Here is a 23,590-nt window from a genome sequence, read left to right on the forward strand (position 1 = left end):
CCCATGGAATGTCAGTAAATAAATATCTGTCGTAAAGAACAGGGCTATGTGTGTGTGCCACCTGTTACATGAACATGACTCCAGTGTGTGTGTGTCACCTGTTACATGAACATGACTCCAGTGTGTGTGTGTCACCTGTTACATGAACATGACTCCAGTGTGTGTGTGTCACCTGTTATATGAACATGACTCCAGTGTGTGTGTGCCACCTGTTACATGAACATGACTCCAGTGTGTGTGTGTCACCTGTTATATGAACATGACTCCAGTGTGTGTGTGCCACCTGTTACATGAACATGACTCCAGTGTGTGTGTGTCACCTGTTACATGAACATGACTCCAGTGTGTGTGTGCCACCTGTTACATGAACATGACTCCAGTGTGTGTGTGCCACCTGTTACATGAACATGACTCCAGTGTGTGTGCGCCACCTGTTACATGAACATGACTCCAGTGTGTGTGTGTACGCCTGTTACATGAACATGACTCCAGTGTGTGTGCGCCACCTGTTACATGAACATGACTCCAGTGTGTGTGTGTACGCCTGTTACATGAACATGACTCCAGTGTGTGTGTCACCTGTTACATGAACATGACTCCAGTGTGTGTGTCACCTGTTATATGAACATGACTCCAGTGTGTGTGTCACCTGTTACATGAACATGACTCCAGTGTGTGTGTCACCTGTTATATGAACATGACTCCAGTGTGTGTACGCCTGTTACATGAACATGACTCCAGTGTGTGTGTCACCTGTTATATGAACATGACTCCAGTGTGTGTGCCACCTGTTACATGAACATGACTCCAGTGTGTGTGTACGCCTGTGTGGTGGCACTTGAACTATTCTGACCCCAGTCCACCAGGGTTTTTGCGACTCCGACCCCTCCTCCTTGGCAGTGTGTATTCCTAGCAGACAGCACAAAACGATCTCTCCTAGTTCATTATCTCTTGGCACTGACACTTTGAAGTTTGACCTCATATTGCCCTGTGATACAATATCTATGTATCATATGAGTGAAATGTATTTATATCTCCTGTCTGACATGTAGCCTAGCTGGATGTCTGGATAGGAGTCCATCCAGCCAGCAGCATACCACCCTGCACCAGCAGCATACCACCCTGCATCCCACTGCTGGCTTGCTTCTGTAGCTAAGCAGGGTTGGTCTTGGTCAGTCTCTGGATGGGAGACCAGGTTGTGCTGGAGGACCAGTAGGAGGCACTCTTTCCTCAGGTCTAAAAAAATATCCCAATGCCCCAGGGTAGTGATTGGGGACATTGCCCTGTGTAGGGTGCCGTCTTTCGGATGGGACGTTAAACGGGTGTCCTGACTCTCTGAGGTCATTAAAGATCCCATGGCACTTATCGTAAGAGTAGGGGTGTTGACCCCGGTGTCCTGGCTAAATTCCCAGGCTGTCCTTCATACCATCACAGTCACCTAATCATCCCCAGCTTACAATTGGCTCATTCATCCCCCTCCTCACCCCTGTAACTAATCCCCAGGTTGTTGCTGTAAATGAGAACGTGTTCTCAGTCAACTTACCTTGTAAAATATATTTTTTTAAAGCGTCACAGAGACCCTCTTCTGACCTGAACAAACACACGTATGCAGACACACACACACATGCTTAAAGGCACACACTCACACACGCACTGACACACGCACAAAGAAACACACACAGACATTTTTGTCCCACAGGATAGAGCAGAAATCAAGAGCCCTTAACAATTAGTTAGTGCCAGGCATAGCCCAGACCTAGGGTGAAACAGGGTTAGGGGCATGCAGCTATAAACAGCTCCCAGCAAATCACACACACACACTGACACACACTGACACAGTCACACAGAAACACGCACACAGTCGTCAACTGAAAGTGGCACTCCAGTCTCCTTTTCACCTCTTTTAACACCTGATTTACTTAACAAAAGGCACATCTCAATAGGTGGTCCAGGTAAGTCATGACATAGCAAACGTGTGGGGGGGGGGGGGGTCCTTTCCTCTTTTGTTCTCTTTCTCCTCTATTGTTCCTCAAGCAAGGGACGAGGCTGATGACATCACTGATTCCCAACATACCAACTCTTTGAATATATTTTTTATTTATTTAACCTTTATTTAACCAGGTAGGCCAGTTGAGAACAAGTTCTCATTTACAACTGCGACCTGGCCAAGATAAAGCAAAGCAGTGCGACAAAAACAACAACAACACAGAGTTACACATGGGATAAACAGACGTACAGTCAATAACACAATAGAAAAATCTATATACAGTGTGTGCAAATGGAGTTGGTAGTAGCGAAATAATTACAATTTAGCAAATTAACACTGGAGTGATAGATGTCCAGATAATGATGTGCAAGTAGAAATTCTGGTGTGCAAAAGAGCAAAAACAAGTAAATAAAAACAATATGGGGATGAGGTAGGTAGTTGGATGGGCTATTTACAGATTGGCTCTGTACAGCTCCAGCGATCGGTAAGCTGCTCAGATAGCTGACGCTTAAAGTTAGTGAGGGAAATATACGTCTCCAACTTCAGCGATTTTTGCAATTCGTTCCAGTCATTGGTCATCAGAGAACTGGAAGGAAAGGCGGCCAAAATAGGTGTTGGCTTTGGGGATGACCAGTGAAATATACCTGCTGGAGCGCGTGCTACGGGTGGGTGTTGTTATCGTGATCAGTGAGCTGAGATAAGGCAGAGCTTTACCTAGCAAAGACTTATAGATGACCTGGAGCCAGTGGGTTTGGCGACGAATATGTCGCCAGGGCCAGCCGACGAGAGCATCACAGGTCGCAGTGGTGGGTGGTATATGGGGCTTTGGTGACAAAACGGATGGCACTGTGATAGACTGCATCCAGTTTGCTGAGTAGAGTGTTGGGGGCTATTTTGTAAAAAACATTGTCGAGGATCGGTAGGATAGTCAGTTTTACGAGGGTATGTTTGGCAGCGTGAGTGAAGGAGGCTTTGTTGCGAAATAGGAAGGCGATTCTAGATTTAATTTTGGATTGGAAATGCTTAATATGAGTCTGGAAGGAGAGTTTACAGTCTAGCCAGACACCTAGGTATTTGTAGTTGTCCACATATTCTAAGTCAGAACCGTCCAGAGTAGTGATGCTAGTCGGGCGGGCAGGTGCGAGCAGCGATGGTTTGAAGGGCATGCATTTAGTTTTACTAGCATTTAAGAGCAGTTGGAGGCCACGGAAAGAGTGTTGTATGGCATTAAAGCTCGTTTGGAAGTTTGTTAACACAGTGTCCAAAGAAGGGCCAGAAGTACACAGAATGGTGTCGTCTGCATAGAGGTGGATCAAGGAATCACCCGCAGCAAGAGCGACATCGTTGATATATACAGAGAAAAGAGTTGGCCCGAGAATTGAACCCTGTGGTTCCCCCATAGAGACTACCAGAGGTCCGGGACAACAGGCCCTCCGATTTGATACACTGAATTCTATCTGAGAAGTAGTTGGTGAACCAGGCGAGGCAGTCTCCTTGAAGTTTGTTGTCTCTAAAAAAACACAATTTTGCTCCAAACATTTTTTGTGTGTACTTTACTGAATTCATACTTGGGATATCGCTTTTCAACAGTAAAAGATCAAGAATCACTAGAGGACGTCTTTAAAGCAGTGCTGTCTGAATCTGAATCAACTTACTTTACTTTGACACACTGCTTCTCTCTCTTGCTGTCCAAACTCCCCCCCCCCCCCCCCCCCCCCCCCCACTCCCCTATCGCACCTCCCTCTCCCTCTCTCAGGGCCGTTGTTCCAGGGAGAACTGTAAGTACCTGCACCCTCCTGGCCACCTAAAGACCCAGCTAGAGATCAATGGCAGGAACAACCTAATCCAACAGAAGAACATGGCCATGCTGGCCCAGCAGATGCAACTCGCAAACGCCATGATGCCCGGTACACAGCTACAGCCTATGGTGAGACAAATACAGTAGGGATGTGAAGTCACACATACACAATGGTGAGAGAACACACACATGCACAAATGTGCGCACAAATGCACACACACACACATACACGTGAGTGGAAAAGAATATAACTGAACTGTGACTGAATCCCAGGACCTGAAACCCCTCTTCATTTTATTCAACCTTTGCCAATCCAGGTTAGTCTCTATGACCTGGTCCAAGACAGCAACAGGTTCAGTTTACATCAAGTAATTACATGACAACACTTACAGTCGGCTGCGTCTCAAATGATACTCTATTCCCTATATAGTGTACTACTTCTGACCATGCAGAGCCCTAAAGCAGTGCACTATATAGGGAATTCAGTATCAGTTTAGATAAGCTACATAACATTGAATACAGCACATTTAACATACCAGGAAATATAACCTCTCACCTTTGACCCTTGTCTCTATCTGCCCGCCCCCTCCTCCCGTTTGCAGCCTATGTTCTCTATGGCACCAGGCCTGGCCACCAATGCCAGCGCGGCGGCAGCAGCCTTCAACCCGTACCTGGGCCCGGTATCGCCTGGCCTGATGCAGGCAGAGATCATGCCCAGCCCGCAGGTCCTCATGGCAGGCCACCCCAACCATGGCCAGGTCCCCAATGCTGCAGCCGCAGCTGCACAGAAACTCATGAGGACAGACAGACTGGAGGTAAGAGATTCAGATTGACGGACACCCCCTCCACCCCGCTCCAGCAGCCTGTGCTGATTCTAGGCCACAACATGCTGCGTTAACAAAAAGCCAGTGCTGCCCTCTGCTGCCCTTCAAATGCCACGTCCAACACACAGTGACTTTGCTCAATGCTTATGTCTGTATGGCTGTAACCACGTTTCCATCTACAGTTTTTATGTGTGTAAAGTCATACCGTAATTTAAAAAAAAAAAGTCACGCCAGTTGTGATGGAAACAGGAAGTTTTGGTCCAATTTTATAAATGCTGATAATGAAATTAATGAAAATGAATGAATTATGCGTTCATATGAATTATGAAAATGAATTATGCGATAAATGGCGGTGGATATTTTCTTGATGCAGATTTTAGAATATTCACATGAAACTCTGTCGCCAATTGGATGGAAACCAAGCTAGTGTGTATCAATGTACATCCATGTATTCATCCCTCCCCCACACCCCTCTCCCCCTCGCCAGGTGTGTCGTGAGTACCAGCGGGGCAACTGCTCCCGGGGGGAGAACGACTGCCGCTTCTCCCACCCCTCCGACAGCACCATGATTGACACCAACGACAACACGGTCACCGTGTGTATGGACTACATCAAGGGCCGCTGCTCCAGGGAGAAGTGCAAGTACTTCCACCCTCCGGCCCACCTGCAGGCCAAGATCAAGGCTGCACAGCATCAGGTGAACCAGGCCACTGCCGCCGCAGCCATGGTGAGTAGTCCGCCATCTTGGATCATCTAGGAAACAGTCGCATTGTAGGAATGAGGAAATACACACAGTAGGATGAAGCTGCCCGTAGCCACAGATCTAAGGTCAGTTATGCGTTTTGACGTTGCAATGGATATGGTTAGGATTTGGGGAAGGGTAAGCAGAGAAACTGATCTTAGATATGTGCCTACAGGTAACATCTCTATTATATTATATGGCTCAGTCTTTTTCTCTGCCTGATGGCGTTAGCTGATAAAGAAAACCCACCGACGTTTAGCTGATCTGACTGATCGTATCTGTATCTACATCCTCTGTCTCAATGTGTGCTTCCCCTGCGTAGGTTCCTCTTGGCATTCAATGCATTTAATGTGCTTCTCTGACTGCAGTCTAAGTCTAATATAACAATGGTCGTTCCTCTCTAGCTGAACATCCACAGCTGAACTAGCGTTGTAACCCTTGTCTATTGTTCCTTGTATTTGCCATGCTTTGTATGAAGAGCAAAAAACAAACATTGTGGTGTTTAGTCATTGTAATGAGACAATGACTATGATGTGCACAGTGAAAGATTAAGAGTGTATTGCTTTTTGATCGTTTAATAGTCCCACTTGTCCCACTTTAAACATTCTATAGCTCATATTGCTTAATAAAGGCTTCATAAACCCTTTATAAGGCCTGCATAGATGCTTCATAATCATTTATAAGCAAATGTCACACTATATAAAGGTGATATAACAGGTCCTTACATCTGGTGCTATACCAGATGTGGTATAAACCCTATACTACACTTCATAAAGTATGATATTTGCTCATAAATGATTTATGAAGCATTTATGTAGACCTTATAAAGGGTTTATGAATGCTTCATAAGTTGTAGTTATTTTAAAGTGTGATCATATCACTCAATGCCCAGTTTTGAAGTAATGACAGTGTACATTCCATTTTATTCTTGTTTACATCTTTTCACAGTATTTGATATAGCTAGACCATTATTGAACTCATGACCATGTACTGTACTGTAGCTCTCAGCCGTAGTACTGTAGTATCTACACACTGTGCATGCCCTAGTCATGTTATCCCCTTGTATACTGCGTTCCAATGATTTGTTTTTTTATTTGTTTTTTTTTCTCACCTACCCGAACTGCACTGCTGCCCCCATGATGCACCTCTGCTTGCTGGTTTATGTTAATGCGCTTGAACCCCATTGGCCCATTGCCATCATGTGCTCGCTGCCTGCTAATTAAGACTCAGTCGGCTGTCAAATCACTGAAGCGACCCCTCGACGCAACCTTTGACCTGGTACTATGACCTTTCACCTTTTAGCTTGGCATGTGGCTTTGTCGTAGTGCAATGTCTTAACCCAGATATAGCTACTTTAATTATTGTTTGTTATCGTAATGTGTTTTCTTTCCTCCTGTTGCTATATGTGTCATTATTGCCTGTGATAAACTGATTGTGGCTTCCTTCCCGGCTTTGACTGAATTGACCATCTCCACCATGTTTGCGATTAAAAACCTGCTTCCCAAACAAACATCAATTCGACATGGGAATCTGTATAAAGGACCCACAATCAATTAATCACGTATAGCTTATGTTAACAGTAGGAGAGGGTTGAGGACATTTTAGCTTTTAACAGTAAATGTAAATGGTGGCATGGCTCGAGCTTATGCACAATGTGTTGTGAATCAGTAGTATGTATGTACAGTATATATGCATGTATTTGTTCCTAGTGCATGTCTGATTGAGTGGGATATGATTAAAGTCATATTGTAGGGATCCATTCCCACCCGAGTTAATAAGATTGCTCATAATTCAGTTGATCATGGCGCTAGCAGTGCAGCCCCCTCTCTCTCTATGCTTCCTATCTCTTCCTCTTCTTAGCTGCCTTATTGTTTAATTAATAGAGCAATGCTTGCTTTAGTTGCATTAAGTCAGCGCAAGGTGTATTTATACGGTATATCCTCCATATTAAGCTTAGTAACTGATTGTATCATGGATATGAATGCTTTATAGAGTCACTATGTAGCCCCAGTTAGTGCCATGCTCTTGCTTGTGTAGTAATTATGTAGACTGCTGCTTGCTTGCTGGTGTTACACACGGTTACACTTTGTTGTTGTGATGTTCTTTTATCCTCTAACTTAACACCAATTCTCTTTTTTGTTTTCTTTCCTGTTTTTACCTCCAACACACCCTCTCTCTCACGCCTCCCTCACGCACCTCTTTCTCTCTCATTCTCTCTCGTTGTTTGTTTCTCCTCTCTCTCTCTCTCTCTCGCTCTCTCTCTTCCCCCTCCCCCCCCATCCCTCTTTCCCTCCCTCCATTGGGGCTGGGCAGGGGATCCCCCATAGTGTCATGCCACCCATGCCCAAGCGGGCAGCCATGGAGAAGCCTAATGGGGCTTCTGCCATGTTCAACACCGGCATGCTCCAGTACCAACACGCCTTGGCCAACATGCAGTTTCAGCAGCAGGCTGCCTTCCTCCCCTCAGGTATGGCTCCCAGGGCGCCCACGTCGCTTTCACATGGTCTCTTTCATACGTAGAACTAGAACGAGTAGACCTGCCCGGACACTGAAGGTAGTTAGAGCTCAGCAAGAGAGTTAGAGTACGTAGAAGGTGAACAGTGCAAACGTTGCGATAACAGTGTTAAAGGCTCCACGCCGCCATCTGAAAGTGGTGCAGGTGTTCAGGTTCTCTCACTGGTAATGTGCTTTGGTTTGGGCTGGGGGGGCTGTGCATGTGGTCAGATGGAGACTGCATCGGGACGTTTTTCCTTTCTGTCCCCTTGCATCTGTTTGGCAACATAATGTATGTCCTGCTTCCATATTCAACTGCTACACTTTTTCGATTCTGTCTTGAGCGTGTGTGTATGCTTTCGTGTCACTATTATGATTATTATTATGACTTTAACTATTTATATTCATCGATTGATGATTGCTATTACTATTATTATCACTGTTTATTGCACATGAATATCCATGTTTTTATCTGATCTGTATTGACTCTCTACCTGATTCTCCTTATTGGCTAGTTTGGTCAGCACCAGGGTTGGGGTCAATTTCATTTCAATTCCAGTCAATTTAGAAACACGGAAATTCCAATTCCAATCCTCTTCAATGGTTTTCAATGAGATATGTGTTAAATTGGAATTGGAATTAGGTTTACATTCTGAATTAACTGGAATTTAAATGGAATTTACCCCAACCCTGGTCAGCACACCTGTATTTCCACTGATGACTACTTACTGTGTTACTGAATGCTGTCCAGTTAATTAATTAACCTGATCTCTTCCTTCATTCTAACGAACCTTGTGACGGGCTGTTTTGATTTCTCTCCCCCTTTTCCAATCCACTTCCTGTTGCACACTTCCTGTTGCACTGCATGATGTGCATTTGGGCAGGCTCAATATTCTGCATGACCCCCACCGCCGGTGTTGGTAGGTTCCAGCTTTCCTTCTCCACCAATTAGCTTTCAGCCTTGCCAGTGACTCGCACATCAATCTATCTAACCATCACATCTGAGTGAACCCATATAGTTTTATAGCACGATTCCCACTTTTTTGTGCTGTCTAGTCAACTGCTAGGGTCGTTGTCACACGAGTGACCATAGGAGTTAGCAAGATAGGAGCACTCAATAACCATAGGAGTTGGCAAGACAGCACAAACAGATCTGGGATCAGGTGAATAATTTTAATTTCCCTCCATTTAATAATCCTCAGTATGGTCAGATCCACATGTAGTTGGATCTGCCTTTGCTTTGACAGAGTCACAGGGTTGGTTGTGGCATATAATATATACTCATTTGCACATTTCCTTTGTCATTTAAAAAAAAATAATGCTGTGTTTCCTCATAACTATAAATCGTAATACTGGCGATTATACACTGAGTGTGAAAAACATTAGGAACACCTTCCTAATATTAAGTTGCACCCCCTTTTGCCAACAGTCTCAATTCGTTGACACACAGACTACAAGGTGTCGAAAGCATTCCACAGGGATGCTGGCCCATGTTGACTCCGATGCTTCTCACAGTTGTGTCAAGTTGGCTGCATGTCCTTTGGGTGGTGGTGGACCATTCTTGATACACACGGGAAACTGTTGAGCGTGAAAAACCCAGCAGCGTTGCAGTTCTTGACACACTCAAATTAGTGCACTTGGCACCTTCTACAATACCCCGTTCAAAAGCATATTTTGTCTTGCCCATTCACCCTCTGAATGGCACACATACACAATCGATGTCTCAATTGTCTCAAGACTTAAAAATCCTCCTTAAACTGTCTCCTCCTCTTCATCTACACTGATTGAAGTGGATTTAACAGGTGACATCAATAAGGGATCATACTGTAGCTTTCACCTGGATTTGCCTGGTCAGTCTGTCATGGCAAGAGCAGGTGTTCCTAATGTTTTGTGCACTCAGTGTATGTTTTAATGTAAGTTTTATTCTGTTTCAGGTGTACTACCAAACATGTTACTGTAAATATTCCTTAGACTCTATACCGCTTTAGTCTGGTATAACCTCAATATGCCATCCACAGATGTACCAATCTGAAATCCCTATCCCTTTAACACCCATGGCTAGATTCCAATCATATAACTTACTCCCTTCTCCTCTCCCTCGTGTCTTTCCATTCTCAGATCAGAAAGGACTGGAAGTGTTTAAGCAATATGGTTACTGCCAACCCAACCTTCTTCTAGGCTAGGTCTTGTCTGCATCATATTGCTTACACGTATCCAATCCTCTCAGATCTTTGAGTATGCATCAGCGAGGGCAGAGAAAAAGGAAGTGAGTTATTGAATTAGAATCGGGCCCTTGCCCCTCTCCCCCCTCACCTGTCCCCTCACGTTTTCCTGGTGCCCAATTTGTCACACTACTCCTCTATGGGTTTTTGCTTATCTGATTTTCCCTTTTGACAAAAGTACCCATGATGCACGGTGGTACGCAAGGGTCTGCAGCCACCACATCTGGCACAAGCGGTCCCTTCGCAACCTCCTCAGCCAATCAGGTTTGCTCCTCTACCTCTCTCTCTCTCTCTCTCTCTCTCTCTCTCTCTCTCTCTCTCTCTCTCTCTCTCTCTCTCTCTCTCTCTCTCTCTCTCTCTCTCTCTCTCTTTCTCTCCTCTCCCTCTTGTACAGTGCATTCGGAAAGTATTCAAACCCTTTCCCTTTTTTCATTACATTACAGCCTTATTCTAAAATGGATGAATATATTTTTTCTCCCTCATCAATCTACACACAATACCACATAATGACAAAGCGAAAACTGTTTTTCTATTTTTTTGCAAATGTATTAAAATTAAAAAACAGATACCTTATTTACACTTATTTACACTTACACACAGATCCTTTGCTATGAGACTCAAAATTGAGCTCAGGTGCATCCTGTTTCTAATTGATCATCCTTGAGATGTTTCTACAACTTGATTGGAGTCCACCTGTGGTAAAATCAATTGATTGGACATGATTTAGAAAGGCACACACCTGTCTTTATAAGGTGTAACAATTGACAGTGCATGTCAGAGCAAAAACCAAGCCATGAGGTCGAAGGAATTGTCCGTAGAGCTCCGAGATAGGATTGTCTTGTGGCACAGATCTGGAGAAGGATACCAAAAAATTTCTGCAGCGTTGAAAGTCCCCAAGGACACAGTGGCCTCCATCATTCTTAAATGGAAGAAGTTTGGAACCACCAAGACTCTTCCTAAACTAAGAAATCGGGGGGAAAGGGCCTTAGTCAGGGAGGTGACCAAGAACCCAATGATCACTCTCACAGAGCTCCAGATTTCTCTGTGGAGATGGGAGAACCTTCCAGAAGGACAACCATCTCTGCAGCACTCCACCAATCAGGCCTTTATGGTAGAGTGGCCAGACGGAGGCCACTCCTCAGTAAAAGGCACATGACAGCCCACTTGGAGTTTGCCAGAAGGCACCTAAAGGACTCTCAGACCATGACAAACACGATTCTCTGGTCTGATGAAACAAGCGTCACGTCTGGAGGAAACCTGGCACCATCCCTACGGTGAAGCATGGTGGTGGGATTGGAAGTCTAGTCAGGAACGAGGGAAAGATGAATGGAGTAAAGTACAGAGACATCCTTGATGAAAACCTACTCCAGAGCGCTCAGGACCTCAGACTTGGGTGAAGATTCACCTTCCAACAGGACAATGACCCTAAGTACACAGCCAAGACAACGCAGGAGTGGCTTTGGGACAAGTCTCTGAATGTCCTTGAGTGGCCCAGCCAGAGCCCGGACCTGAACCCTATCGAACATTTCTGGAGAGACCTGAAAATAGCTGTGCAGCGACGCTCCCCATCCAACCTGATAGAGCTTGAGAGGATCTGCAGAGAAGAATGGGATAAACTCACCAAATACAGGTGTGCCAAGCTTGTAGCGTCATACCCGTCAAGACTCGAGGCTGTAATCGCTGCAAAAGGTGCTTCAACAAAGAATTCAGTAAAGGGTCTGAAATGTCTAAAAAACTGTTTTAGCTTTGTCATTATGGGGTTTTGTTTGTAGATTGATGAGGATTTTTGTTTAATTTCATACATTTTAGAATAAGGCTGTAATGTAACAAAATGTGGAAAAAGTCAAGGGGTCTGAATACTTTCCGAAGGCACTGTGTATACAGTATATATATATATATATATATATGCCTTTCACGCACAGCGCACATGGAGGTTCTGTAGGTGCTTCCCTGTCTGCTAGGGATGGGATGGGAGACAGTCTCCCTCTTGTTGGCCTACACTGGTTGTTGAGTATAACCGTTTAATGAAAGGTTATTAGAACAGTACGTCTATGTATCATGTTAATGGTCAACTTTGAATGTAGTTATTAAACAAGTTATATGTGTCATTAACTAGTCATTCTGGGGAGACATTTACAGTATGTCGTTCATCTTTGACGTCATTTTAACCTTGATCTTTGTCCTTTCTCATTTTGAGGACTCTTCCTTATCAAAGTTGACTACCAACGAATACATGCAATTGGTATGTATGAGTTAGTTTTGCTTATTTTTTGTCAAGCGTTTTGCACAGTAGGTGCGTCAGTTGCTATCTGTGCCATTTGGTGCTCGGCTTATGTTTTTCTGCTGCTGCCTACATGCAGTCAAAGATATTAGTGTCTGAGGACTCTGAGGACACATTTCTTTCTTCTTCTGCTGCTTAGGCCCTTGAGGAGTATACAGCGGGGTCAGAAATGACTGACACCCTTGATAAAGATGTCAAAGAGCTCTATTTACATGTCATCTGACCAAAGCACCAGTTCCAATCCAAGTGCCAATGTTGTTTAGCAAACTCTAGGCATTTACATTTGTCATGAAAATTGAGCTGAATGGCCACGCACACCACTGGTGGGTTTGGTGTCGAAATTAGAATGCATAAGCAGAAAAGGACCCCATACATACTGTAAAATATAGTGGTAGATCTTTGATGTTATGGGGCCATTTTGCTTCCTTTGGTCCCGGGGGCCCTTGTTAAGGTCAACGGCATCATGAACTTTCCCCAGTACCAGGATATTTTTGCCAAAAACCTGGTTGCCTCTGCCAGGAGGCTGAAACTTGGCCGCTAGTTGATCTTCTAGCGAGACAATAATCCCAAGCAGACATCAAAAATCACAAAATACACATTTTGCATTGAAAACCTGTGGTTTGAATTGAAGAGGGCAGTCCATAAACGCAGACAAAGGATATCAAGGATCTGGAAAGATTCTGTATTGAGGAAGGGTCTAAGATCCCTCCCAATGTGTTCTTCAACATTTTAGAAAAAGGCTCAGTGCCGTTATCCTCTCAAGGGGAGGTGTTGAAAGGTATTGAAAACAGGGGTGTCAATAATAGTGACCCCTACCTATTTTTGTATTTTTTGTATTACTTGTTAAACAAAATCTCCTTCTCTGAGCAATTGTATTAGTATAAAATAATGTAATTTCCCCCAAAAATATTGGCATACAATATAGCTCAGTATTTCAATGATTTATTTTATACAGTAATTTTTGCTCATCTTTATCAAGGGTGTCAATAATTTCAGACCATACTGTATGTGGTCAAATAGGACAAGGGAAAGAATACATGTACATAGTGAAATATTAACATATTTTACGTATAATGTAATGGGAGTGCAACAACCCTTAAAGTTAAAGACATTAGTTGAAACTTTATTATCCCAAGGGAAAAAATGTATGCTTAACTAACTGCACTTCAGGGAACAGAACCGAAACACCCCCCCAAAAACTTTTTCGGGGAGACAGAATCAGAACCGGGAAGGAAAGTGATCTCTACTGTTCCAGTTCAGAACCGTTATTTTAAAAGCATGGGAACCGGTTAATATTATTATGTTACGTTCCAGGAATTATTTTCAGTCCCTCAAAAAAATACTACAAGGCAGCTATGCAAAGCCCTCCCTCTGTCACTCAGAAACTTATTCCAGTGTCTGCCTGACAGCTGAAAATATTTGCCGGTGTGAGCATGTAGGCAACCTGCCCCTCCCCCTCCGAAGCTTAGGCTACTGTAACCTACTGACCTTACAAGCGTGATTCAGAAATTAGGGAGAGATTTTTAATACTATAGCTTTTACAATTCACATTGGATTTATTAACCATTGTTTTTAATTATGGTGCCACTCTGCACACACAAGCTTGTTAGCTAGATAGCTAGCTAGCTCTGGTCCAATGTTAACTCTCGGAAGTTCAATAGACATTCAAAGATTTTCCATAGAAGCCGTTCTTCCGTAGGTATAGTTCTGTGGGCCTAATTGAGATAATGCATGTCATAACAATATGCCCAGAACTTCAAGCCAAGCCTCCTCCTTCAACCTGTCTCGCTCTCCCCCCACCCGCAAAATTGAAGTCGCTTCTCGCGCCTTTCACTTGTCTGTCCACCGCGGATTTAAACAACTATAGCTTGCCTGCTCCATACTGCTCTATCCTCACTGATTTGTGAAGTAATTTAATGTCGAGCTAATGTAAAAAACTATTTCAGAGGTTTAAGAAGGAACAAAAAGGAACGATATAAACCAATACTTTTTTGGGGGTCCGAACCGGTTCAGGACTTTATTTTACAGGTTGGAACAGTGGAACGGAAAGAAAAACAATACAAAACGATTGGAAAATAATTTTGGTTCCAACCCCAGGGGTTGAACCGGTCAACCCTGGTTCTGTAGGACTTAAGTTTGCACGAGGAGACACCTCACTAGCGACTGACATTTTATTTTCTTCCTCCACCCTCCCATTGCCAAACATTCCAATAATGATGCTGGTTAGCAGGTTTCAGTGATCCTATAAAATGCTTTGTTTTATCTTTGCAACATTGTAACCACATTTTGTCTTATCTTCATCTCCTTTTCGGTAATGAACTCGGAAATGTGGTTAAAACTGTTGATGTGGGGCTAGTGGGTGTCCGATGATCTGCGTACGAGGTTTGCTGTGTTTGATTTCTCTGCTCTGTCTCCATCCCCAGATTCCAATCATTTCTGCCGATCATCTGAGTAGTCACAAGTATCTGACTCAAATGTAGTTCGAGTCAAGAACAGTGAGTTTCTATTCCTCTCTGTTTCGTTACAGTACGTTGAACTGTGCAGCTTGTGTGTTTGTTTTATTTTTATACATTTAAAGGGGCAATCTGCAATCATACATTTTTGGACATTGAAATGAATATATACCCATTGATTCTTGAAGAATATTACTTATAGATGCCTCATGAGCTTAGTTTAACTCTTGTATCCCATCAGAATCCAAATTATAAACTTGTTTTCATCCAATATTTGTAAACAATGTAAATGCAAACATTGAATTTATTTTGATTTGTTTGGGTAAAAACATTATACAGCAAGATGTACACTGTATTTCCAGACGATAGCACTTGAAAGTATACATTTAAAAGTTGTTTCCAAAGTGGTCCTTGATGGTAATAACATAAACAATTTTGATATCATGGATTGTCAGTCCTTACATCCAGAGCTCTGTCTATGAATTTGAGATTGGTTATATTTCTCCAGACCCATCTTTCAGCTTTTTACCAAAAGCGGTGGCGGGGTGGCCGCAAGGTTATTGATTAAACTGCAGATGGCCGATTTTAAGCAACCTTTCAGCGAACAAAAATAAGATCCAGATCTTGGAAGACGAGCTACATATGAAAATAACTTTTCTATCTTAAATTTTTTTTTAAATTCCTTGTCTCTTGTTTTGCAGATCAAATGACTGTGTGCTGGCACTGTACAAGCCTAAATAATTCAGCCTTTTTGTATATAATGTTCAGAATGTCAAGCAATGGACAGGAGGAGAATCGGTCATCATCTCTCAGTCGCTCCGCAATGCTGTTCTTGTCACACATGCCAACATCGGTGTGCCCAGTCGATGCCCTGACACACATACATGCACACACACACACACAGACACACACACCTCCTTGTCCTCCAAGTCAACACCCAGCTGAGAAGAGGAGTGTCTGTCTATCCATGCTGACAGACAGACACTGAGTACATTCACAATACACCTGTGTGTTCAAAAACATTTATTTTTTTACATTTTTTGCACACACACGAGGCTGAGAGCGAGATGTTGTGGCGTCTAACGTACAGAATACTGTGTTGGTACCTCGGTAGACCAAGACAGCATTTTTTTTATTTGTTTTGTTTTTAAATTAATACATGCAAATGTGCACCTTGAATTTGAATTGAAATCAGAAAGGCACAACACATTTTAGCATGTACAGTTTTCTGTTTTTAAAAAGGCTTCGAGTGAAGCTAGATGATAAAATGAGGGTCAGGGACATATGAATGTTCTGGGTAAGAAACACACCTGTGTACCTTTTGAAGCACAACCATGCTAGCTTTAACCACCTAATGTGTGCCATAGAGGCCATACATCCCAAACCAGAGTGTTATTTCAGCAGTGTTATTCTGTTTACCTAAGATATGTGTTTTTATGGCTCGAGTTTTGTTTTTTACATCATTTCTCCATTGTGTATTTTCTTTATATATATATTGTGCCATTTGATTTTTTTGGTTGATATTAGGAATGGGTTCCTCTCCAGCCTTTGATCTCTCTTGCAATGAAAAAAAAAAAAAAAAGAGGTGCCTTTTATCAATTTGTTTTTGTTTTTGCCTTTCTGTTTTTGCTTTATCGTTGTATTTATCAGATGGGGTGATCTATGACTCAGAGCTCATAGTGACTGGGAGAGTTGTAAGTCAGTAGACTCTAATGCCTGTTGAAGTGATAGGGGGCGTACTAGCTCTCCATGAGGTCTCATTTCCTTGTCCCCAACCGCCTCCACTCAAAAACGATCTTTTGGTATTATATCAAAATGTTGTTTTTGAGTTGATTTTTTCGTTATAGGTGGAGGGACTCTAAAAGTGTGTCTAGAAAGAAGCACTGTCAAACCATGTGTTGTTAAAAAAAAGATACGTTTGATTAGGTCATAAGAAGATATGCACTTGGTTGAGTGTTTTTGTGCTCCCCCAGACCTATTACCTCTCAATAGACACATTTTCCTTCAATTGAGGTAATACAACAAATAACTAATTTGATGTGAATTTATCAAACAGAAGGGAAAAGTATCTCACTTTTTTTGATCAGATTTGATCTGATTCAGGATACCAAAGCACAGTTCTGCTCATGCACGAAGGGTTACCGGAGTATATGGCCAAATTCAAGAAAGGTTCAACACAGAATTGGGGGAGCAGAGATTTCATTTCAAAACCCTTGTTTTCACATGCCATTATGTTCTGTGATTTCGTTTTTGTTGTTTTGACTGAGGTGTAAGATCTCTTTACTGATTGTAATGTACTTCTATTGAAGCCTTAGATTACAGGACTGGGTTCCATCCCAATCAAATGTACTTTCAATCACCATACAGGCAACGAACACCAATTATATATTATAGTCCGTACACATACATACACCTTATAATGTTTTGGTTTAGTTTTTTTCTCAAGTAACAATTTACTCTTAAATTTCATTGAACTCATGTGTTATGTATTACTTAAGGATTTTAATCTATTTGAATATTTAGTTTGTAGATTTCTGCCTTATTATATTCTACTTGACAACATTATTATATAGCCGTTGTAAATGTAGAGATTTGGATTTTCAAACCATACTAATGATTAATAATAATATGTGGAGTCAGAATAAGTATTCCCATCATTCTTGTAGCTGGACGTCTGAAGAAGTTGATCAAAAATGTTGATCAAAGACCTTTTGATATTGATACAATGAACGGCATCAGTTGGTGTGTTGCCGAGGCATCAACTCTGGCTGAAAACGAATGTTTTAACTAGCTACAAGTCGAGATCTTGTTTGAAAACACATTATCGGGTCAAATCTTTCAGAACACCTACTCATTCAAGGGTTTTTCTTTTTTATTCTTTTCTACGTTGTGCTCAGCATATGTGGGAACTCCTTCAAGACTGTTGGAAAAGCATTCCAGGTGAAGCTGGTTGAGAGAATGCCAAGAGTCTGCAAAGCTGTCATCAAGGCAAAGGGTGGCTATTTGAAGAATCTCAAATATAAAATATATTTTGATTTGTTGAACACTTTTTTGGTTACTACATGATTCCATATGTGTTATTTCATAGTTTGATGTCTTCACTACTATTCTACAATGTAGAAAATAGTAAAAACAAAGAAAAACCCTTGAATGAGTAGGTGTTCTAAAACTTTTGACCGGTCGTGTATATTGTGTCGAAATTTAGATTGTCCATGTTTAGAGAAGGAACAAAAAGTAATTTTCTACTGTATCCATTAATTAAAAAAAATATATATATATTGTTTTAATATTTCTTAAGATTGCCCTGAATGTCAGCGCAAAATGAACAGTGAGATTGATGGGTCTCTGGAGTTTGGTGAATAGTGAGAGTAGAGGTGAGGTAGTGGACTTTGCTGAATCGGGAAGGTCGGTAATGCTGCAGATGAACGAACTCTAACCTAAGGGACGAAGGTTGACTTTTTGCACTTCTGTACATAGTCAATGAACAGAGAAAAAAAAAAACATTTATCATATTGAGATATTATTTTGAATAAAAAATTCTATAATGATAAGTACTTTTTTAGGTTAATTTAAAAAAAAAATGAAACGGATAGACCAGCTAAACAAATTTGCTTGCAAAAAGAAAGAAAATGGTGCCAGTTTCTAGGCCAATGCATTCAGAAAAAGCTATGCGTTTTTAAGCTTTTGTCAGTGGCTAGTAGTTTGCCAGGAAATCCTCAAGGGGCGTAATCCCCACATTCACTCCCACTCACTCCCCTTGTAGTATATGATATACAATAAATATTATATATTGTCCATATTTCAAATCATGCCTAGCCCTACAGTACAATAACTACAAAAAAATATATTACAAACCATTTCAAATTTTAGTTTCATTGCATGTAAAAAGAACACAAATGTAAACAATCTATATAAGTAGATATGGAAAGTTTTATATTTTCAATTTACAAAAATACATTTGGGGAGACAGGGGAAATAAGACTTTTGACAAGTAATCGAACACTTGCACTTGTGATATACATTTTTTTTACCAAGAAACTACATGAGCTCTCAAGAATAAAATGTAACGTTAACACAAAACCACCCCAGAAATATTCTCGAATCCCCGTAAGATCACTCAAGTCAACATGGACTCACAGGGCACAGCTAATTATACCAGACAACTGTGCACTCGGCAGGTGAAGGCTCCCCACCGTACCGTACAAAATGTATAGGTAAACACTCTTTCAAATGAATGTAATTGTCTTCAGTCGAGGTCATCCTATTTCTGACTCGAGGTCGCTGTATAAGTGCTATGGAACCAAAGCGTCACTTTCTCCAAACCAACCAGAGCTGCGTGGGCAGATTTCACTGTCTCTCAGCTTAAACCAAGGTCTTTCTTCCCTGCTGGGGACACACATGCTTGACTGTTTAGTATGTGTGAACACTTAATTTTTTTTGCTTATAGTTGCTACAGAATAATGTACTACTCTTGTCTTCAGATTTGTTTTATGCAAAAAAAATTGTTGCCATAATTGACTCTTGCTGTTCTGAATTATATATATAAAAAAAAATTGAATAAAAAAAAAAACTGATTTGCTCACGCAACTCATCTGTGGTCTTCCTGTTTGCATGTTAACTTTGTCTATAACACATTACTGTAACGGTCCATTGCAGCTGTTTTTATCTCTATATAAAATCATTTCTGGGTAACCGTTAAGTGCCTTGCTACGATTGTTTACCATTAAAACGGTCAAAAAGAGCATTTTCTCAAGCAATAATTTAACTAGGACTGTCTGAGTGGTCTGAGTGGGGAGGGGAAAACTGAAATCGAGCTGGTATTGTCAGAGAGGTTTAGAAGTCTCTTATTGGTCAATTGACTAATTTACTGCCTAGTAGGCCAAATTCACCAGGTAGGCCAAAACTCCATACCACCAAAACAAGCCGAAATTTCAGGCTGTCTTTTGAAGCATCTCTTACTCTAAAAGGGCATTATCATAATTTTCATTATTATTATTCCAACCTCATAGTGTGGAAATATATATAAAACACAGGAAATCACGTATTTGACTACACTGGGCCTTTAAAGAGATGACAAGACACCTTTCCGAGGAGATTAGTTTTCTGTTCCTTTGCTTCCTAGAGTATAGCCCTCGTTCATGGTCATGTTTGTGGAAAGTAAATTACAGTCATGAATTTGATAGAGAAAATATGCTTATAATAAACATATGCCACAACTTATAACAAACAAAATATAAACGCAACATGTAAAATGTTGGTCCCTTATTTCATTAGCTGAAATAAAAGATTCCAGAAATGTTCCATATGCACAAAAAGCATATTTCTCTCAAATTTTGTACACACATTTCTTTATATTCCTGTTAGTGAGCATGTCTCATTTGCCAAGGAAATCCATCCACCTGACAGGTGTGGCATATCAAGAAGCTGATTAAACAGCATGACAATAAATGGCAATCTAAAATTAGCAGTTTTGTCACGCAACATAATGTCTCAAGTTTTGATTGAGCATGCAATTGGCATGCTGACTGCAAGAATGTCCACCAGAGCTGATGCCAGAGAATTCAATGTTCATTTCTCTACCATAAACCGCCTCCAACGTCATTTTTGAGAATTTGGCAGTACTTCCAACTGGCATTACAACCACAGACAGCATGTAACCACACCAGCCACCTATGGGATCGTCGAGACCAGTCACCCAGACAGCTGATGAAACTGAGGAGTATTTATGTCTATAATAAAGCCCTTTTCTGGGGGAAAACTCATTCTGATTGGCTGGTTACTGTCTCCCCAGTGGATAGGCCTATGCCCTCCCAAGCCCACCTATGGCTGCGCCCCTGCACAGTCATGTGAAATCCATAGATTAGAGCCTAATGAATTTATTTAAATTGACTCATTTCCTTACATGAACTGTAACGCAGTGAAATCGTCAAAATCATTTTAGTTCGGTATAATTACTACAAATTCCCTCTTTATTCTGTACTTTCAGAAACCACACAAACAGCACTGAACATTATTGGACCAACGTAACTGGAGCTGGACCTCTTGGCGAAGATTGAGGCCAGCTTTAGTATGCCAGCAACATACTGTATGAACGTACACTCCTCTAAAGTTTTACTAGAGGAAAAAACAGCAATAACAGACATAGGCCCTATATTTGTCTATTTTATTGAAGTAGTAGTAGTGTTTGAACAACAAAAACAAAAACGAGTTTTATTAGAAGGAAAAAAACTGACTGTCATTATAAATATGCATAACCCATATTTCAATATTAATGTAGTGACCAAACAACAAAAACGCCCCCCCCCACACACCCCTAAAGGCATAGTATTATGGCAGCTGCCAAGGCTGTCAGTCAGTAATTGCTGCAGATGTGCTCAATAGTGCTTGAGCATATGATACTCCCCAAAGCATGGTGCAACACACAGAACACATGTACTTTGTCAACCTTCCTTCTCCTGGTGCTGGACAGGCAGACTACAGTGTCTCTGTGTGCAACTGCCTTGAACAGCAGCTGGAGGGACTTTGGAGGCAAAATGTTGTGCCGTGAGGCGTAAGGGATTGTCTGTAGCAGGACGGCCCCCAGTGGACGTACGCCGGGTGGTGTGGTGCTCTTCCAGCAGCACTTTCATGAAGTTCTCTGGGTACTTTTGGTAGGTAATCACCTCACCTATGGGGGAGAGGGTGTGGGCAGGATGAGGAAGTGGAGAAGATGATGAGAGAGTGGGGAGGTGGGTGAGATATTGTCAATATAATTGCATAATGGAACTGTAGTCATTTGTATGTCCAATTACAAAAAAAAATACTTGTTCAGTAATCATCTCACCTGGCGGTGAACTATGTGGCCATGGAGGACAGCAGTGTCGATCAGGTGGGAAAATATCTTCTTATGCCACTGGGTGGTTTTCAGAGTGCATTCCACGGAGCTGTTTATCATGTCTGCCTTATCCACAGCCCCCATTTGGAAGTCATAGTCAAGCGCACCTCAATTTGCTTTATATATTGCTATTAAAAAAAAATATATTCAAATATCCTACGTATCTTAATTTCCATCATTTAAAATGAATATGCAAAATAATGTTGGCAGTTTGTGAAAATGATTGTTACCTATAACCAGGATTGCCATTGCGTTACATTTTTCTCGTGCATTTATTATTTTAGCAAACAATTATTGTGATTCATCCTATATTGTCCCTAACATCCTTAGCTCCTTGCAACAGATGTGGGATACATACACACTCACTCTTACACACTCAACCCCTCTCCCCCACGCTCAACCATAAGCTCAGATGCTCAAAGGTTGTTACATCCCAGAGCCCAACTCGAGAAAGGACCTGATTTATGAATGCATATACAGTTACAGCTGTTTGAGAAAGCATGCAAGATTGAGCAAAAATGGGCAAAAACAGGGAGATTTGATTAACCATTGTCAAGTCCTAGGTGATGGAGATCAGATCCACCCCGTTCCCCTGAAACACATACACACACTGGTCCTCCATTGTGACCATTTCCCCAAGCATCTCTGTGCAGTCAGACTTTTGATTATTTTGTGCCACCAGGGCCACAATAATATGCCCCCTTTCTGATTGTCCGAGTGTGACCCCTTCCCCATGGGTTACTGCAGCCAGTGTTGCCAACACTGCCACTGCCTGGGTGGCGGTACCCCACCGGAATCCTCACCGGCTAGGTACAAGGTTGTCAAGGTTCTCATTAGCAGCTTTGAGAATTTTCTTGTATATTATGCTCTCCCATCAGGGGGCTCTGGATTTGTAGGACCAACCCTGCCAGGCAGGCCCAGAATCTTGAGGGGGAGGTGCTGCTCTAGTAGGTCTCTGAACGCATTATGGCTGCATACAGGCCACTTACAGCGGGCCCATAACAGATAGGGACTTCTCTTTAGTGTATGGGTCGTTCAGGTGGGTGTCTAGCGTACAGTGGGGCAAAAAAGTATTTAGTCAGCCACCAATTGTGCAAGTTCTCCCACTTAAAAAGATGAGAGAGGCCTGTAATTTTCATCATAGGTACACTTCAACTATGACAGACAAAATGAGAAAAAGAATCCAGAAAATCACATTGTAGGATTTTTTATGAATTTATTTGCAAATTATGGTGGAAAATAAGTATTTGGTCACCTACAAACAAGCAAGATTTCTGGCTCTCACAGACCTGTAACTTCTTCTTTAAGAGGCTCCTCTGTCCTCCACTCTTTCGTATCGTCTGAGATCCCCAAAGATTGTAAAGCTGTCGTGGTCATCCCCCTCTTCTAAAGGGGGAGACACTCTAGACCCAAACTGCTACAGACCTATATCTATCCTACCCTGCCTTTCCAAGGTCTTTGAAAGCCAAGTTAACAAACAGATCACCGACCATATCGAATCCCACCACACCTTCTCCGCTATGCAATCTGGTTTCCGAGCTGGTCATGGGTGCACATCAGCCACGCTCAAGGTCCTAAACGATATCATAACCTCCATCGATAAGAGACAATACTGTGCAGCTGTATTCATAGACCTGGCCAAGGCTTTTGACTCTGTCAATCACCACATTCTTATCGGCAGACTCAACAGCCTTGGTTTCTCAAATGACTGCCTCGCCTGGTTCACCAACTACTTTTCAGACAGAGTTCAGTCTGTCAAATCGGAGGGCCTGTTGTCTGGACCTCTGGCAGTCTCTATGGTGGTGCCACAGGGTTGAATTCTCGGGCCGACTCTTTTCTCTGTATACATCAATGATGTCGCTCTTGCTGCTGGTGATTCTCTGATCCACCTCTACGCAGACGATACCATTCTGTAT

At 42.1% G+C, this 23,590-nt stretch overlaps 1 protein-coding gene across 12 annotated transcripts in view; it reads left to right on the forward strand.

The window, feature by feature from the left end:
- Positions 1-16,385, forward strand: part of LOC120020117 (muscleblind-like protein 1) — a 76,400-nt gene extending 60,015 nt beyond the window's left edge. For 3 of the 12 annotated variants that reach the window (XM_038963565.1, XM_038963566.1, XM_038963564.1), the window contains exons 3-13: positions 3,744-3,914; positions 4,103-4,153; positions 4,388-4,600; positions 5,097-5,336; positions 6,576-6,629; positions 7,665-7,818; positions 8,729-8,764; positions 10,245-10,330; positions 12,264-12,308; positions 14,771-14,842; positions 15,502-16,385. In XM_038963565.1, the coding sequence (XP_038819493.1) occupies positions 3,744-3,914; positions 4,103-4,153; positions 4,388-4,600; positions 5,097-5,336; positions 6,576-6,629; positions 7,665-7,818; positions 8,729-8,764; positions 10,245-10,330; positions 12,264-12,308; positions 14,771-14,827 (1,107 nt within the window). In that variant the 3' untranslated portion in view covers positions 14,828-14,842; positions 15,502-16,385. The remainder of the gene's footprint in view (positions 1-3,743; positions 3,915-4,102; positions 4,154-4,387; positions 4,601-5,096; positions 5,337-6,575; positions 6,630-7,664; positions 7,819-8,728; positions 8,765-10,244; positions 10,331-12,263; positions 12,309-14,770; positions 14,843-15,501) is intronic. The other 9 variants (XM_038963567.1, XM_038963568.1, XM_038963571.1 and 6 more) reach the window with 9 other exon arrangements.
- Positions 16,386-23,590: the final 7,205 nt, after the last annotated feature.

The sequence above is a fragment of the Salvelinus namaycush genome, chromosome 25, assembly GCF_016432855.1.
Source record: "Salvelinus namaycush isolate Seneca chromosome 25, SaNama_1.0, whole genome shotgun sequence".
Lineage (NCBI taxonomy): Eukaryota > Metazoa > Chordata > Actinopteri > Salmoniformes > Salmonidae > Salvelinus > Salvelinus namaycush.